Source organism: Anarhichas minor, unplaced genomic scaffold (genome assembly GCF_050575085.1).
Source record: "Anarhichas minor isolate MPS153535 unplaced genomic scaffold, ASM5057508v1 ptg000014l, whole genome shotgun sequence".
NCBI lineage: Eukaryota > Metazoa > Chordata > Actinopteri > Perciformes > Anarhichadidae > Anarhichas > Anarhichas minor.
The window spans coordinates 4820743-4839995 of NW_027466460.1; the positions used below are offsets into that span (position 1 = coordinate 4820743).

At 40.4% G+C, this 19253-nt stretch overlaps 1 protein-coding gene across 3 annotated transcripts in view; it reads left to right on the forward strand.

Annotated features, from left to right (window-relative positions):
* Positions 1-19253, forward strand: part of LOC142949478 (testis-expressed protein 2-like) — a 28122-nt gene that overhangs the window by 1786 nt on the left and 7083 nt on the right. For 2 of the 3 annotated variants that reach the window (XM_076091136.1, XM_076091138.1), the window contains exons 3-8: positions 11873-13407; positions 14369-14569; positions 14910-15240; positions 15364-15593; positions 15858-16040; positions 16675-16774. In XM_076091136.1, the coding sequence (XP_075947251.1) occupies positions 11893-13407; positions 14369-14569; positions 14910-15240; positions 15364-15593; positions 15858-16040; positions 16675-16774 (2560 nt within the window). In that variant the 5' untranslated portion in view covers positions 11873-11892. Of the gene's footprint in view, positions 1-170; positions 298-11872; positions 13408-14368; positions 14570-14909; positions 15241-15363; positions 15594-15857; positions 16041-16674; positions 16775-19253 lie in introns of all 3 variants that reach the window. The other variant, XM_076091137.1, reaches the window with a different exon arrangement.

Genomic DNA, 19253 nt, shown 5'->3' on the forward strand with positions numbered 1-19253 from the left:
CCTGAAATATGGATAATTAAAGTCAATAGCAGCAAGGTGTCTTACAGGTTTCTTTGCACAGAGTGACCTCGAGGTATACTTGAAATGTTAAGTAACTTGCTCTACAAGGTTCCTATGCATAATGACCTCCTCCCATTTAACCAGTTTACTAACTGACAGTGTCTCTGTAGTTCTTTTTATCTTAGTTGTGGCATGTAGCTGCTGCTCTTCTATAGAAGAAAAACCATCAAAGCTGGCATGCTGGTTGGATTCCAGTGTCTCCTGAGGGAATTCCAACAGGTCACATTCATGTTACAGGTGATAAGACTACAACTGCTGCCCCCAGAATGCTTATATTGAGCTAATTGTTTTTGGACCTATGAACAGCCTTTGATACCTTGCAGCCAAAGTCATGTAGTGATGATTTATTCATCCCAAAACCTGCTGAAGGGATCTGTACAAACATATCTCGAGGCCATGGCCCAGCCCTGCACACCACACCACGCTTAGTTTGGTGCTATTTGGTTTCTAAAATTCCCTTTTAATTCTCTCCTTATCCTCATTGTAAGTTATCACATGTTATTTTTCATGTCTCCAGTATATTGCTACACTTTTATGATACTGACCCTTGCACTCCTTCAGTGTTCTCTTTGTAACCATCCTTCAATACTCTCTAATTTCTTTGTTTAGGCTTATGGTAGATTGTAAAATCTTGCTTAGCTCAGAAAAGCTGTGTTGTTGAGTCAATTATTCACAGTAAATTATGGTTTGACTTTCAAATTTGCATGAAGTCATTAGATCTTGTATAGAGTGAACAGACTACTGTCCATACTGAGAACTTTCTTCAACACAATACCTTCATACTTTTGTCTGAGTAACTATTTTAAAAGCCTTTGTACAGGGTTTTTAGGGTGGAGATGCTGTGAATACCAAGGAGAAGATACTACAGCATTTCACTTTGTTGTTTGTTTTTGAGAGAGAGGCATTTCGGTCTGCAATGAATTGCAGATATTAAGGCTGACATAGAAGTCCAACAACATAGTAGTCTAATTTATACCATGTATGCTGATATTTATAGTAAAATCTGTCTACGAATATCTGTCCAAATAACTGAGTCTAACACCAGAATATTTTTAATACTTTAATCAGTGTCTAAAAAAGGGTTTGATATGGGGAACCCATGTGCACAATGCCATTTGAGATGGAAGAAAAACAACAGTAATGAGTTAAGAGGAAGCAACTAGCATTGAGCAAAATACGCTTCCAAATGCAGTTTTACAGCTACTTAATAGGTTTTTAAATTTTATTTTATTTTTTGCACAAAAATAGATTTCTATGGCAGGGAAGCATATACTGCATCACACATCACTCGTTGGTGGGATATGTGTTGACCATAAAAACATAGAATAATGCCGTGGTTATCCGTTTCCTGACATCTGTCACAGATGGGACACGGCACCAGTACACTGTGTGCTTAGCTGTCCTGTTGGAAAGGGTGAGTTACAGAGCAAGGTGTCAGTTTGTCAGAGAAAGAAAAAAAAAAAAAAACACCCGTGAGAAACAGGAGGAGGCTTAGGGTTTGAGCAGCAGGTGCGGTGACCTTTCACCAGTCTTATTTTCCTAAAATAGAGTCTGCCATATTCATCTTTCACACGGAGACGAGGACTGCTTATCATACCCTGCGTAGGAACTGGGCTACACCCCTGTTGACTGTGCACCTGCTCGTAGGTTTGACTCACATTGTGGCCGTCCAAGTTCTCACCAGGTCTGACCTATTTTTGTAAAAGTGAACTGTTCTTGTTTTGGTCCAGGGGTCAGTCAAAGTGTTGCCCTGCTCATACATATCTCTCTCTCTCTCTCTCTATATATATATATATATATATATATATATATATATATATATATATATATATATATATATATATATATATATATACGCACACACACGTGTAAATTTATTCAGTATAAATGTAAAACGAACTAATAGGAGATCTTGTACCTAGTGACCATTACAATTGGACTACCCTGTGCTTAGATTATGTTCACACCTCTCTTCCCTTCACAATAGCCCATTACATCACAGTTTATTGGCCCCTTACAATAGACTAGGATTTCAGTTTACCACATGAGACCATTTGTCTACGTAGTAGAAAAAGAAGTCTTGTAGATATTGCTCAAGAATTTTATAATATTGTTTTTCTGTGATCTTCGTTTACCACTGATCAAGATAAGAAACCTTTCGGCAACTGTAGCTCAGTTTGCTTTCTCTCGTTTGCAAACCTTATTTGACTTTTGGCTCTTAAACATGTCACAATTTTCAGGCTCCTGACTTGAGGCTTATTTGGTTAAAAATAATACAAAACAAGCCTCTTCTAACATTCTGATTTAATTAATAAGGGGTGGTTAGTGCCTTGCTTCAGGGTTTCTCAGTCACTGCTTTTTCAACCATCTTGTTATGCTGACTTTCCTAGTCTACAGCAAGTAGTCCTTCAGTATTTTTACTGCGAATGCATTGTCCATAAACACTGGCCCAGTTTCACACACTTATCAATCTTAACAACAGCGCAAAGGCAGTCAGCCTAGCCTATTGTCACGTGAGTGTGTGTGTGTGTGGGCACCTTAGTTTCTTTCGGAGTAATGTCCAGGGCTTTGTTGGACATGTCATATTTCCAGAATTCCACATAAACCTGTGTCTTTGTTGATTTCTGTAGAACCCTTCGCAGATCTCTATCAGTAATATACTTGTCATACATATTAGTGTTGACATTATTAGTTTTCCTTGTCTGTGATAAGGGAAAATACAGTCTGACATTGAAGATACTTGTCAGCCTTCTGTTATGTATTCACGCAGGTGCTTCTCCCTTACCGACCCAACCGGTGAAATAATGACCATTACTGAGACATCGGGGGAATGTGTCAACCTGCCAGCCAGCAACATTTACGGGCTGGTTTCAGGTGCTGCCTCCATTGCACGCTGACAGCACCTTTCATCGCGCTGCTGTCATTTTAATCACTTATTACCAGAGCAAAGAGACGGAGGCGAGGTGGGAAGATGTATAAATATAGCCCATCTATAAATACTGCTTCAGTTTCTCACTAGAAACCGAGACATTATTCACAAAGCTGCAGTACGTTCACAGGGAGTATTTTGTGTGAGAGCAAAAGGCTAGGAAAGAAATTGAGATGCCTGAGCATCGTTGAATTAATTTGCCGTTTTACTTTGAGCCCTGAGGAATAGTACATCTATCTTTTTCATAAGATTAAAAGCCACAAAGGTCATTCCCCATGAGCTACAGATTAGTCTGGGATACATTGACATAGCACAGACCCTTTCAGTCTCTCATGACAATGTAGTCTATTGTCATTGCAGTTTGGCTGACAAATGCTTTCCCCAGTTCCTTTCACTTTGTCCAACTGTGATGACAATGAATGTACGATTGCTGCATTCTACACTCTTAAGTTTCTCCTTTGTTTGTTTGTTGGCCAGGAGGGCACAATTATTGCTAAATGAGATTCCTGATTGTTGTTTTTTTTAAGAGATGCATATGAGGAATATTTTACATCAGATCATGTAAATTCAATTTAGTAATTTTTAGTAATGTAAAGTTATTTGATTTATTGTAATGATTGAATGTGCAGTACAAAATCTGTTATTGTTATCGGTGTTTGATTTCTTATTTGCCTCAAAGCCTGCTGTTGTGAAACTGTATCGGGTTGCAGGAAAGTTCAATTACTCTAGATGGATGCAGGCAGCCGGTCACAGGTGTGGTGAGTGCCATCAGAAAAAACACCCAGTCTAAACTAAACAGAGCATAGTCTCATAAACTGGAGGGTTTTCTGTATTTTGATAAATGATTGACTCTAGTATGTTGACATTCAGTATGTGCTGGGAACTGTTTAGGGAAACAGAAGAATGTTTTTGGAGACAAAGCTTGGTCCAGTCCTCTCCTGAGTTTACCCAGATGTGGCCAGCTGGGCAGATGGCTGCCCCAGAGGCCTGGATGCAGACTGTGGCTTGGCTTACTGCACCATCAGAGTTCTTGTGTTTGCTGGAAGGCTTTGTTTCACTGTGACTTTTGGATGAAACTTTGGATGAATATCAGTTGGTAACGATAAACCTGTTAGACTGACAGCCTTTTTTTTTTTTCTTTTTAACAATTTCAACTTGTGCTGTGACTAAGCGTTTTATCCCATAATCACTCCATGAGTTTTCTCAGAAATATCCATCTCGCCTCAATATCGCCTCTCTGCAAAACATGATTACACGGTTGCACTTAATAATTAAAACAGTGATCTTAACTCTTCTTTGTTCCTTTAACTAGTGTTTTGTTTTTAATGAGTGCCTTATTTTTTAAATGATACATGTGACCAGCTGACTGTTATGGAATAGTAATCAAAGTGAGAGGCTGGTAGTTCAAATAGCATTGCAAAAACGTTCTAATTAAAAGAATGTAAAGAAAAAACACAAAAAGCTAAAAATGTCTGTTTTGAAAACTTGTCAAAAAGAATCAAAGCAATTCTTTAGTTAAAAATGAAAAGAGATGCATCTCTTGTGGGAGTCATGGCTGACTGAGGCAGTATCTGTAACCGGAGCAGAGGGACAGAGCTCTTGAACCATGGCACAGTTTAGTCGCCGCTGCAGCCAAGGAGTTCATTTAAAAGTAATGAGGGCTTGTTGACGAGCTTCAGCGGTTAAGTGTGGAGTGAATTATTTAACACGAACAACACCTGGGTCAGTGAACCGACATGGTTTCAAACAGGCTGAATCTGGGTATTGACTGCCTTTAGTAACACAAGTTCTGTAAAAGAAACCCTGCCAACAGTCATAAAGGCTTTGTCATCAGAGTGTTTGAATATTTTAGCAAAAAAGAGGATACAACCTTAATCCAACAAGTAACTTTATTTGTTTGATCAACTTATTTTTATGGACCAACGGCGCACTTAGCTCATCTGTCCCAATACATTCACCATGTTGGTTTATCATGTTTCAATGGACAAAATGTGCTTTTAGTTGGCAGAGGAAGGCGGAGAGGCGTAGTGTTCTCACTGCCTAACATTTCAATCCCTTCCTGTCTCACCAGTTTGTCGGCATTCTTGAGAACAGTTCCAGTTCTGTTTGTCTCCAGAACCTGGAATCTGAAATGAAACTGTGACATGCATTAACCAGTTTACCTCTTGCCTCTTAATCACCCAGTTACTAGAACATACCAGGACACACACACCTTTGTCTCAACTAATGCAGTCAGCCATATTGAGCGCTAACGTACTGCTCGGCTTACTCATCTGTCCACACTGTGTATATTTCTACATTGACGGAAACAAAGAGATGTCCAAGAATGAGAAACACAAAGGCGCGTTACATGCCAGACATGCATCCACATAACCAATCAAAGTTACCGCCCTCTCTTTCATAGTTGAACCACATTAGGGGCCTTGACATGTTCACATAATGAGTCTTAAGTCATGTTAAGTTTTCTCCCACCTCAACATTTGCTTTTGAATAAAAAATCACCACAATGGGGCATATAATCCTCCTTCCTATCTGTAAACTGCCTACTGTTAGCCACTGTAGCTGAAGTGTTGGCAGTAGTATTAATGGGAGCACTGGGCTGGGAGACACTATGCAAGTCATTAGCTAAACTGACAGTGTAAGCACAGGGGAAACCATCACTACTGCAAATACACAGCAGGATTTGAAGTGGGACTTCTTCTAATCCCCTCCTTGGCAACCTGGTGATCTGGGGATTTCATTAAGTCTTCCACGGGGGAATGTGTGAGCGTGTTTTCAAGTCTTTTACAAGGTCTTTTTTTCCTCTTGTAGTTTAATCTCTGTCCCTTGGCAAGCCTCCTGTTACTGATATCATCTGAAACAGTGGTGTATGGCATGAGATGACATGTGGTGTTGTAATGGCAGAAAGCAACAGGCAGGATGACTTGCAAAAATACCCTCGCAGTGCAGTTACTGAGCTTTACACAGAAGAGGAAACGCTGTCAGCCAATTCTACTGAATTTTTTTTTTTTTTTAGGCCGCATGTATTTAGGGGTTGGGGACAATAATGTAGGGAGGTTGTAAAATAATTGTGTCCAGTCTGGAGACAGTTTTAGCTACAGATAGAATATGCGTGATAATTGTCTAATTGTTGTAGACTGTGAAGCCTAGTTGTGTTTCCCAAATACAATGTTTTTTTCTCATGGGGACAAGAAAGTATATCTATCTATCTAGCTCGTCACAAAGTAGCAATTTCAGTCCTGTTCATTATGATTCGGATTCACTCTTAAGTAAGCTTCAAAGAGTTGTTGACTGATATTTGCTTCCTTACTGATCAGTGCATACAGTTGGACAGAATTATGGGGTTTTGGAAAAGTGACCAATTATTTGTGTCGGGCAAAATATCAAGCAGTGGCAGACTCTGGCTGTGTGAGGGGCAGGGGTGAAAATAAATAAAAAGGGCACCAGCCACACCAGCCATGGCCCTCCATGAGAGAGGCTTTCTTTGGTTCCCGACAGTCATATCCTTAGTGTGATGTGGAGGTTCTGCAGGAGTCAGTAAGCAGTCCCATGTAACCCATACAGCTGTGGTTATTTAGGGAACCTAAAGTTTCTCAAACTTGATGCCTCATTTAAAGAAAGTAGGTCGTCAGTCAATGATGGTAAAAGTCTTCCATTTATCTATGTTGTAAATTCCCGTTTCTTCTTTTGGTGGATCCACTTTTCCTCATCTGACTACATTTAGCTGTGTTTGCTTCAGTTAAGGACTTCCTCCATTTCCTATTATTACATTGTGAAAATGACGGTGGCGCTGCTCACTGATCAGGCAACATGTCTCGTGGTTATATTGATCATTTTCAAATATGGCACTGTCAAAAGATGTCCTCCACAAAGAATTAATTTTATTATTGTTGAACTATGATACATTTAACATCAAGGATTCATCAGCATTAAATCACAAATGGCAGAACACTAACATTTCTCTCAAACTACTCTTAAATGAAAGCATGTTAGGTCGTTTATCCAGCCTTTCAGTTTCATTGCACTACACCACAACAAATAATGTCTGACCCTTTATTTGTGCAATGGATTAGATGGATAAGTTTGCCACACATCATGATTATTAAGGATGTTAATGAAACTTTGCCCATTTTTACATCTCTTTTCAACTATTTATTTTGGGCAAGATGTTTGAAAGGAATAGTAAAATTACACTAATTAAAAAAATTGCAGGAGCATAAATACTTGTCGGTAAAAAGATGTTTTAGCACGTAATGTAATCTAACTACATAACACGGAATGTAAGTTACCACATATCCAAAGTTCCTAACACTGTGCTGAGTATTCTTGTAATCTCTTAACTTTAGTAACTATTCTGTTAACACGGCAGTCTGAGACTAATAAGTAGAAGGCTTCTGTGTACATTCTGATGTGTTTTGTTGTCTGGACCACAGAGGTCAAGGGTCATGTTCTCGGGAAACGATACTGAGAGAACACGGGGTCAGCAGATGAAGCCAGTCTGCTGAGCTCTCACAGCAACTCGTTGTTTAATTAGTTGCAGCATGACTGTTGGGAAGCCAACCGAGACTATTGGTTCAGATCCTGCCTTTGATTTTTAAAGGTTCTAACACATAATCTGTATTCTTCACACTTAACGTCATTTTTTTTATTGACATTGTTTTATAAACATGTTCACTAATAAGGTTGCAACGTCCATCTTATTTTTGTTTTCCGCTCTTTATTGCTTATGGGAATTTTGAAGACTGCTAGCAAGTAAACATGGACATAAACAATGCTGGATTTAAATTACAATCTGCTCTGCGAATGTTCTGTGTAGAAGGAAATTCATTCAACACATTAGTTAGACCTCAAGGATACACACAATGGATTTTGGTGAAGACTGAATAACATTAGTTTGTTTTCTGTGACACTCCTTTTTAAAATACAACATATTTGATTTCATAAATGCATGTAAGATTACGTTTAGAGATTGAATTTACCCCTTCAGACATTGGCTGAATCTTGTTTAGGCTAATCCACATTATAATACATCCCTGTGTTAAAATAGCAAATTACAGTTGTTTTTTTTTGTTTTTTGTTTTTTTTATTGCACCTGCTATCTTCTCACCTCACTAGCATGTCAATCTCAGGTTCATTTGAACAATAAATTCAGTAGCTAAACACAAAGCCATGTACAACTACTCACTAAATTTGCATGGATACATTCAATATGTTTATCGGTCTGCAAGTCTCTTCTCGTTACCAGTGTGTAGCTGCTTGTTACAGAAGAAGTGACCTGTGTGTGAACATGTCTCTAATTAGTGCAAAAACACGAGGGTTAATGAGGCTGGCCTCCTTCTGTAATTTGCTTCATCCCCATGAATGACAAGATTTTGTTCTTCACTGTCCTCTTAGGCTGTTCATTGGCTCAGGGAAAGGCACCGGGAACACAAGACAAATTAGCACTTAATTGTCAGTGCACATACACACTTGGATGGACAGCCAAATACATGCCGACGTACTGTACATGCCCAGTCTTTTGCTCAGTTTGTTTCCTTTTGCATCGTGTTAAACTAGGAGATAGAATCAGCTTACAGACTACACAAATGCATACATACATACTTCCTCCCTTACTCACTAATCCTAATATGCTGTTGGCAAATACTGCTAGGTCCTTTGAGGCCTACATGTTGAAATAAAATCCATGTCCAACTGGGGATCCATTAGAATGGCCTCATTGTTTTGCTGCTGACTGAAGGCTGGATAGGGACAGAGGTGGCTGGCAGACTGCCTGGCTGGGTAACATGCTCACTCGTGACCAATGTGACAATGAGTGACTAAGTTGTCTGTTTATGAGTGAGCCAGCATGATCAGGCCACCTCTGTGGTCCGGACAAGACACGAGAAAGCTATTGCCAAATGTCAATAATGCCATAATTGTGTTTTCACTACCAAAGGATGTTATAAAGATGTAAATGAAGGCAGCAGTTTGATCTTATTGTGTTGTCATATACAGCAAATTTAACCTGTATGCAGCAATGTCATTCCAAACATGAAATACAGCAAACATTCGTTTTGTTGTGTGTGTTTATGATTGGCTTTTACTAAATGTCACATAGCAAGTTTTAGGGGAAGAAAACAGCTTAATAATGAATTCCTTTCCATAAGCTCATTGCTCTGCATTACACTGGGCAGCTTACAAGCACACTACAGCTATATGCATCTATATTCGGAGATCTGGAAGTCTGAATTCTAAACACTCATTCACAAATTCTTAACAATAACAATGCCAGACTACAAATAGTGCACTTACTTCCTTGTGTATTTAACCCATCCCTTTTCTTGGGCTGAGCTGATCTTTTCAAAATACCCTAACAGAAGCTATGCCTTCTGCTGAAATGTGTTTGTTTCTTAAAGAGCATTATGTGAAGCCCTTTTATAATGTTTCCAATGGTTTGGTCGTAAACTTTCTCAGCATAATAAAGCTGTCACACTAGTGACAGCCGTAAGCTTGTAGAATAAACTGGAAGTGTAATTACTCTAAGGAGTACTCCACCTAGTTATCATTGACTATGTTTGACAATGTTGTCAAAATCAATGCAATCAACACAGTATCGTCTTTTGTATTCCACACATTGTTGTTTCTTGTCTCAACCTTGTGTCTACATTACCCACAGTGCAACTCAACCAAAAATGGTCAGAGATTCTGGCGCTGTGCTAATAGCGTCTAATGTATCCTCGAGCTGCTAACCTCAAACGGAGAGGAAGAATGAGCTTACCAGACCTCTGTAGCTCACTCCTTTCTTTTTTCCAACTCCAAACCCCCAGATTTTTCCATTTTTAAACTACTCTTCAGACGCAACCGACGCCACAAATGGCTTTTTACAACTTTTCTCATAGAAAGTAGTACTTCACAAGACCTGTAAACAGACTGATGTGTAACTTTTTTTTTTTTTTTTTTTTTTTTTTTTTTTGAAGGTAGGGTTGGTAATCTTCTTCAAAAACATTTCTGAATTGGCCCTGTGAATGCTCCATGTTGATTCTGAATACCTGTCCATCGGCCTATTCACCTTGCTCCTTTAATAATGTTCCCTTTCTAAAGTTGGGTCCTTTTCTTTGTCCCTTTCAAAAACTCCTGTTGATCACCCAATGCACTTCAGGCATCATGTTGTGGCACCAAACAATCTGCATAATTGTGCAATGTTTTCAATTTATTATCTGGACATTACTAAGTTATAAACGCCTATCAAGACTCTGGAAGCATTGCGGCAATTGCCAAGCAAGTCTCAATTCTTGTTTTAGCCAAGCTATCTTTGCTTTTGATTGCTCCTTATTGGACTCCTTGATTTTGCTGAATATTTGAGCAGTATGTGGTAGGTAATTGCAAAAGTGCCAGCAGGTGGTGAGTGGGATTGGGGGTGTGTGTGTGTTTCTGGTGATTTAAGATTCCTTATTGTTGCTGAACTGAATTCTAACACAACCAAACTGGTTCAGAGATACAACACTACCACACGGATACATAGACAAATACACATTTTTGTCTGGAAATTGCGTCACTAACCTACTTTACCGTTGTTGGCCTTCATAGATAGATGGTCATCAAAGGTTGTCTTTTAAGAATATGATACATTATCTCCTTTTTTAATTTGATTTAATTCATTAATTGTGCTCGCAGTCCTGTTGTCACTGCCTGGGGAGGGTGCAGACAGCAATCTGCTTACGCTAAGATGCATGGTGTGGCCCGCCCCTAATTTTTAACCTTTTGAATGCTACAACTGTTTGTCTGTGTCCTTTTGACTTGTTCCTGTTTTTCATGATGTAGAGATAGGTAAATGTTGTTTATAGTCGGCTCAAGTACTATGAGCAGCCGTGTCTCCCACATTATTTTTGGGCATGCCTTTTATTAAGAGAGTAGGGAAATTGAAGGCTGGAATCTAACCTGGGACTCTCTTCTTTGAGCCCATCTGGAATGCGCCCAAACCCTTCGGCTATCTGGTCGCCCCGTCTCCCACATTTTGAGTCTATAAGTTACAAAATACACAAACGTCCAAGTCACCCCAAATTAAGCAACGGCTTTCACATAGTACAGTACATGTTAAGATATTTTTGAATATGAGAAACAATTCAGGCAATGTGAAGGGATGACTTCCTTAACCAACAGTCAAAACCTTTTGCTTGGATAGTTAATGTTGGTTGCAATCCTTTTCAATGAGAGGGACTTTTCAGAGGACTAATGAAAGAATCTTGGTTCAAATGTCTACTTTCAAAAGCATCTCACTGGCTAAAACTGTATCCCCAACTCTTGCATGCTGACTAGTTGCCTTGTAAATAAGCCTGTAACATGAAAAACAAAAAGCTGAATTTGCCTCCATCACTTGCTTAACATTTAGCAACTCCAAACAATTTAACTCCATATTTTCTCTGAATGTGTAAAGTGTTTGATTTTTTTTTCTTTTAATTTAAGTAATGTAAATGTATGACAAAAGCATTTGTAGTACTTTTAACAAATCATGTTTTTCATGAATAGTAAATCATGTCTCAGATCAGAAAGCTTTGAATTGTAGATACTACAGGCGATGGTATACTGAATTTAGCATTTGGCTGCAATTAAGTTGCCAATTATTCTCCCCAGTAATCGATGAATCGCTTTGTCTTGAAAAAGTCAAACAGTCAAATGCCCATCATACTGAGGTCCAAAACCCCAAAATATTAATTTTACCATCAAACGAGATGAAGAACGGCAGCAAATCCACCTTTGGAGAAGCTGGAACCAGTGAATCTTTTGGCATTGTTGTTTGAAAATCGACTGAAACATCTATTTGAATATCAAAATAGTCAATAGCAGATTCTTTTTTGACTGTAGTCAGTTAATTAATGTCGTGCCTTCTGTTTTCCTTCTTTGCAGACTGACTCAGTGTGACTGCAATGACTAGCCAGCATCCCAGCCATACAGAGAGCGCTCACTCCAAAGAAAAACAGCCACCTGCCTCTTCCCCCAAGCTCCATGTCCAGCGTTCGCCATCAAAGGACACCATCACCATCCACTTCTCAGCTCTTGGGAAGGAGGAAGAGGAGGAGGAGGAGGAAGAAGAAGAGCTGTATTGGACAAGTGTCCCCACTACCTCAGCTGATCAGGATGACTCAAACATTGTGACGGCCTTAGAAGCAAGTGAGGAGATGTTTGAAGACGTGTCCTCGACATCTGCAGCCAAGGATGCATCCAGAGTTTCTCCAGTTTCTAGACATCACACTAACCGTTCGTCATCTCAAAATGCTGAGCAAAAAGGCTCAACGTCTAACTCCTCTCCCACTAAATCTTTGAGCTTTCCCTCCAGTGACAAACCCTTCCTCAGCTTGCTGAAGTCTCTCTCTTCTGACATCGAGTCTCGGGATGGGATCCCTGCTGTTGCTGCTCCAACAGTAAGGCACAGGCACCTGATGAAGAGTCTTGTCAAATCTCTATCTTCAGATACATCCCAGGACTCGTCCTCTTCCTCCACACCCTACCGTCTTCCAGAATCCCGCCTCAACCTGCAACTCTTCAAGCAATTCACACAGTCCAGGATGCCGTCTGCTACCACGTCGTCAGCCGGCGATTCTAAAACCGCCCCTTCCTCTCCGTTAACTTCACAAGATAGCCGCAGCTTCTTCAAAGTCTCAGAGGTTGAGGCAAGGATTGAAGACACTAGGCGGCGTTTCTCTGAGGCCATCTCCGAGCCGCTCCAACTGCTGAGTAAGATGATAGATGAAAAGAGTGGCAGCAGTATTTACCGGCCCAAGTCCCTCTCTGCAAGTGCCTCAGAACTCTCCAACATTACTTCTGTCAATGGTCACCTGGAGAGCAACAACAATTACTGCATCAAGGAGGAAGAAGGAGGTGACCTAGAGGCCGAGAGCCCCAACAGCAGGGCTTCTGGTACCGCTGAGTCACCCGTTATCCCCTCTGTTGACACTAAGACCCCCAACAAATCTTTACTTTCCATGTCATTAGACAAATGCTCTATGTCCGCTCTTGCTAAACAAGAGTATGATGACTTTTGCATCCTGTACAGTGAGGACTTTGAGACTTGTACTGACACAGATGGCGATGGTGGGAATAGAACTGATGATACTGGAACTGGGAGTCAAACTAACGTGCCACTAAGTGGTAGTACGGAACCATTCAGTGAAGATGAATCAGAGAGTATAGAGCCAGCACCTAGTATTCCACACTATACTCTTATCATCCTTACTGTTCTGGTCTATGGGTATTTTGTTTTACCTCTACCGAGTTACATCGGAGGAATGCTGCTTGGGATTGGACTGGGATTTCTTTTAGCCATTGGTGTTGTGTGGCTGACAGGACCAAAACCTTCTGGCAGTACTTTTGGACAGTCCAGACAACATGGGAAGCTGTGGAATCTGACCAGGTTGGACATTAAGGAACCAGAAATCCATAAGGTCAGTGAACATTTCCAACTTAGTTGAATTTGTTTTATATGCTGCAAAGGCCTTGGAACACATTTGCTATCATCTCACGTCGATTTAGCTTTTTATTAGCCAAAAAACTGGCCCCCTGGCGGCTCAATCCCCCTTTGACCGATAGCTGATGGGTTCTTGGATTGTATGTTTTGATGCCATTAAAACATCCTTTTTTAGTACTTGTGTGAGCCAAAAGTTTCATCCACTTTTGGAAACAAAATCGGACTAATAATTGAGTTATTATTATTGTCAGTATAATGGACATGTTGCTTCTTACATTCTGCTCTACTGTACCACCCCACATTTATACATTAAGGCCACATATTGTAATAAATTAAAAAAAAAACTAGAATCACTGCTTTCCAGTTGTATGCCTCCGCCAACCAGTCATGTTGCAGTTTACATGCATATCTTAAATAGCATATGCATTCTTATGAGAGAATGATGCATTCTAGAGTTATGGCCAAAAGCGTGTTGAGCCCATAAAAAGGCATTATATAAACTTTTATAATGAAAGAGAATTTGTCTTCATAGTATATCTATGTGGTTCCGCGAATAAAGACAAACATGCAATTTAAGATGCATATTTTTATTTTTGCATTGAAGTGTCAAGTAACAAACAAACTAAATGTGGCTCCTGGGCTGAATTTAGCCAGACGAACTTCAAAGTCTACCACAGAAAGCAGATGACAACAAACTGCTTATGACAGCGGTTACAAGATACTCTCTTATCAGTGTGAAGCTCACAGATACATGGTTGTCTTAATTTTCCATGCACTGTTTTCAATTGTTATGTCTTCTATGTTTGCAGGTGTTCAAAAGCATTTCTCTCTTTAAATGCAGAAAAGCATACACATGATTTCTAGTATGACAGTTTTGGAACTCAAGCCTTGAAAAGTAATCAACATGTATAATGTCTTCCCCCCCCCCCCCCCCCCAGGGCTGGATGAATGATATATCGAACTATGACCCAGAGACGTACCATGCCACACTGACACACTCTGTGTATGTCCGGTTGGAGGGCTCCATCATTCGTTTGAGTAAACCCAACCATAATGTCGCTCGCCGTGCCACACACAATGAAACAAAAGCCGAAGTTACCTACATCAGTCAGAAGATCTATGACCTTACCAACTGCAAAGTATGTCGCTGGCATAATTAGATGATATAGTTTTTTTTTTTTTTTTTTTTTTTATGTTTTCCCTAATGTTCCTGTAATTGAGTTAAAGGTCAACTGTAGTTACCTGTTGAACTAGTTCTGTAACACAAGTCAGTTTACAAATATGTAAGTCTAGTCCCAGGCTGGTTCATTAGAATAGGCTATTACTTAAACAATGTTGGATTTTAGATAGATAATGACAAATACTACAACACGGAAAATGTCCCTCTAATTATCGTTTCAAAGCTATGACATTTTTCTGGAGATTTGTTGAAACCCAACCGTGTTTGACTCGGGTCTGTCTTCTGTAACCCTCCCCTAGGTATATCTAGCGCCTCAGAGCCTGGCCAGGAAACGTGTGTGGAATAAAAAATACCCCATATGCATTGAACTTGGCAAACAGGATGACTTCATGTCAAAGGCCGAGGGGGACCGGTGGGAGGCCAGTGAGAGCTTTAACACGAGGGAACGAGGAGAGGGGACAGGAGGAGGACAGGAGCGAGGGTGGTCGTCTTCGTCCAGTAGAGACCTGACCCTCTATCTGTTTGGAAGGACTGGGAGGGAGAAGGAGGAATGGTTCCAGCGGTTTCTATCAGCTTCCAAGCTAAAGGCGGACTTGAGGAAAGCTTCAAGTTCTGCTGGGACTAAGACTGGTGAGCAAAACTGATGTTCTGTTACTGCAAGTCATTTGTCTCCCTCTGCAACAGAAGAAGTCAATTTGAGAGATTTTGTCTTGTAATTCCTCACCGTTTCCTTTTATTTGCCGTGGCCCACAGCTCTGAGCTCTCACAGTCGCAGCAGCAGCCGTGGCAGTCTGGATGAGGCGCTGGCATCTCAGCCCAGATCAAAGGACGCCTCAGTGCCAGCAGGCAGTGCCAAAACCAAACCGCTATTAGACTACAATGTATACATGGCCTCCTTACTGCCAAAACAAGCGGTAGTCAGCCCTGCAGCTGCCAGCCCTGCTCTTCAGAGTCCTCAGAGTAGCCCCGGGGCTGATAAGAAGGTAGCACATATATTTATCTTCCATTTATACTATTAACACTTTTTGCTTTGTTAGGGGACAAACATGCCATGCCAATTGCAATTTAACCTTACAGTTTTACAAGATGTGTAATTACAAACAACAACAAGTATCTAACATTATGGCTTATCCTCACAGGAGTAGAATAAGTGTTATAGTAGGGGGTTAATGTTTTAAAGTCCTATACAGAGATAGGATATTCATTTTCTTTTCTCCTCCTTGTTCATTTGCCTGCTGTGTCTTCAGCTTCAAAGCACAACTCCAGCTCAGGTACAACCCAGGGTTGAAGAGGAGGAGGAGGAGGAGGAGAAGGATACTGTTGCCTGGGTTAATGCGGCTCTTGGCCGGGTCTTCTGGGACTTCTTGGGCGAGCCCTACTGGGCTGAACTGGTCTCCAAGAAGATTCAGATGAAACTCAGCAAGATACGGGTGAGTGGAGCAAGGCCAGTCCTAACACCCTAAATCCTTGAAATTTAAACAGACGGACAACAGAGAGTAAAAGTAAAGAGTAGCGATGATGCAAAAATAAAAGGAGTCATGCTCACCATCGTGATGGAAACATCAAGCCCACAGAGCATACACATTTAAGTTCTCCAAATGTGTCTCTGTGCACCTCTTTAAATCCCCGAGCAGCGCCACACTGGGTTTGGAAGCAGAGGCAGTAAGACGGAAACACCTCATCCTTCACTTCCATCCCTTTGTTCTAATGTCTCTTTCTGATCCTGCCCCCCAGGAAAAACCTACTTTGCTAAGTTGTATATGTGTTTTGGTTTGTATGACTATCCACAATGTCCTGTGGCAATAGCTACAGGTAATAGTGTAGTTTTGGTACAATAGTGGAAAGAGACTGGGCACAATTCAGTCCAAAAATGGATTGACACGTAGAGAAAGTTATTTATAAGGTGTGGCGGAAGGCAGTGTGCGTCATCCATGCATAATGCTGCATTCACACCAAATCAGGCGTTGCAGTGTTTTTTCCCCCAATTTGATTAGGTCATAATCTGCAAATTAATTATTCATGTACGGTTTGCTCGGCTCAGTTGCATGCTTTTATCTTTTTCAGTTGCCTTACTTCATGAATGAGCTAACCCTGACAGAACTGGACATGGGCTCGGCCACTCCCAGAATCCTTGGGGCATCCAAACCCTCCATTGACTACAGAGGCAAGAGAGAAATCCATGTCAAACACACACAAACACTCACATTCAGTGGTTTCTGTAAAGAGATACTGGCCAGTAACGCTAACTGTGTGGTACACTGAGCTCTATGTGCTGTATTCTGGGATGACTTCATGCATTGTGCAGACTTGTATTCATTTTGTCAACTATTTAGTCCTTTGTCAAATGTCCTTGTTAGTTTTATTCAACCTCATCCTGTTTCTTTAGTCAAGTTTTAGTTGATTAAAAGTCATTTCATTCCGATATATAGTTTTAGTCATCAGATTATATTGAACATTTCAGACAGTCTAGTCTGTTGTTTTCATTGTTAACTTTAAAGTGGCAATCCTTAAGATTTCATGCCTGGTTTTTTTAGCGACACCCTATTTACTGGTGATAACAGCAAACGCAATTTAATACTACAGGTGCTATAAAACAAACTACTGTCGTTCTATTATGGAAGGCCGGCCTTTTTCTATCATCCTGTGTGATCTTATTCTATGCTGCACACGACACGAGGCAGCTCTTCATTTAACAGCTCACTGTGGCGGCTTCTTCTTTTTCCGATAATCACGCAATTTTTCAAACTGATCCGCTATCAAAACAAATACCAAAATGAATGAAACGATCCAAGGATTTTGAGTTTAATTTCCAAAGATCAAACAAAGGACATCAAAATAACAAAGAATTTATTATGCAGAAGGAGGACAATGAAGGCCCATGGAAGGCTTATTTATTACCTAGATAAAAGAAAGCGATATTCACGGTATCAATACTTGGTAACTGTATGCAAGTTCTTCTGATCACAGAGGTGTGGACAGTTCCTGCAGGTTTAAATCTCTACTGGTTCTCTTTACACTGTATGTTGTTATGTCAGTCCATCTCAACTCATCACTCTATAGCATTTTGGAGGGTAAAAATAAAGTGTGAACTCCAGCTGTGTCATACAAACACACACAGGAGAAAGTGGCTAACGGCAGCTTGACTGGAACTTACAGTGTATGTGGAGTAGACAAGAAGAAGAATCATGCCTCATGCCTGATTTCACAATTTCCATCTGTTAGTGCACAAACTGCGTCAATGTCATGCTCTGAGGAGTAAACTAAGGTAAACTAGGCAGTTAAATTAATTTCAACTATCTTGAAATGGGTTATAATGAATGATTATACATAATGCTTCTGTGATGAATAAGGTCTTAGTGTGTTATTTCAGTATGTATTGGACCGTATGTGTTTTAAACTGGCCTCTGTAGGTCACTTATCCAAACCAACAGTGTATTATCACTAACCCATAGTACTCATATTACTCAAATTCATAACAAAAATTTGAACTTTGTCACAATCTCTCCAAAAATCCAAATTATTTCATTTTCAAAATCTTGCAGTACAAGAAGTAGTGTGAAATGTCAAATGAGGTGAAGACTTTTTGCAATCTACTGCATTGCATACACACATGGACAGAAGTGACATCTTGTCTCATGACTGGCCACTGCTTCCATTCTTCCTCCTGCTGTGACTAATGAGATCACAGTGCTGAGGCTGTGTCTGGATGACATGCTCTCCATCCTAAAGCTCTGTTGAAAACAACACCGTCCAGACTGAGATGCTTACAATAGTGACCATCACACATTGCTAACAATCAATTAGAATGCAATGCTAACAATAATAATAACGCAGCAGTCAGGGTCAAAGTACAAACCTTTCCTCTGCTCTACAGCTGCTGCCTGTCGGTCTGACCAGCAGTAACACTGCTCAGAGTTCAATAGGGTATTGTTGTTCACTGGAAAAGTTGCAAGTGTTACAAAAAGACATGTGTGCTCAATTGAAATGAAGAAATCTGGTGTTGTGCACTGTAGTTCCTGGGAAACACTTCATAATTGAAGGCTTTGCTTCCAGAATAGAATTTGATTGGTTAGTGACGTCTTAGCTGAGTACAATAGAGTGAGGCCCTAAGCACTTTAGCAGGTCTTCTGGTCGGGCATCTGTGGATCGGATAAATGGAGCCTTAGCTATGTGAGGTCTTAACTTTGTGAGGGACTATACACTATTTGCCTGTTGCAATTGCGCAACTATGTTGACTCAAGTAGCCCATAGGTTTTCAGCTGACTGTTTTCTAGTTTTGATCAGAAGGAGCTTTCCATGTCTTTTTTTTTTAGACATGCTTCAGCATTGAGCTTTCCATCACGTTGTCCCACATTGCCTCTCTCATCTCCTTTACATTCAGTGACAAATCTGTCTCTTTGGCTGTTTCACATGTACAGCCTCCAAATAGTTCTCTTCCTCTTGCATTCCCTTTCATTCCTCTTTGTGTCCTTACTCACACTTTAGTTTCACATTCTCTCTTCCTCCCTCCTGTCATGAGTCACTGCCTCATTTTTATCACTGCAGTACTTCCATAATAACCCGATAATGAGAACAACAATTGATTGCATTTCCCACTGACAAGGCAATGGTGTGGAAGCCCAAAACACACCTCAACTGCCACT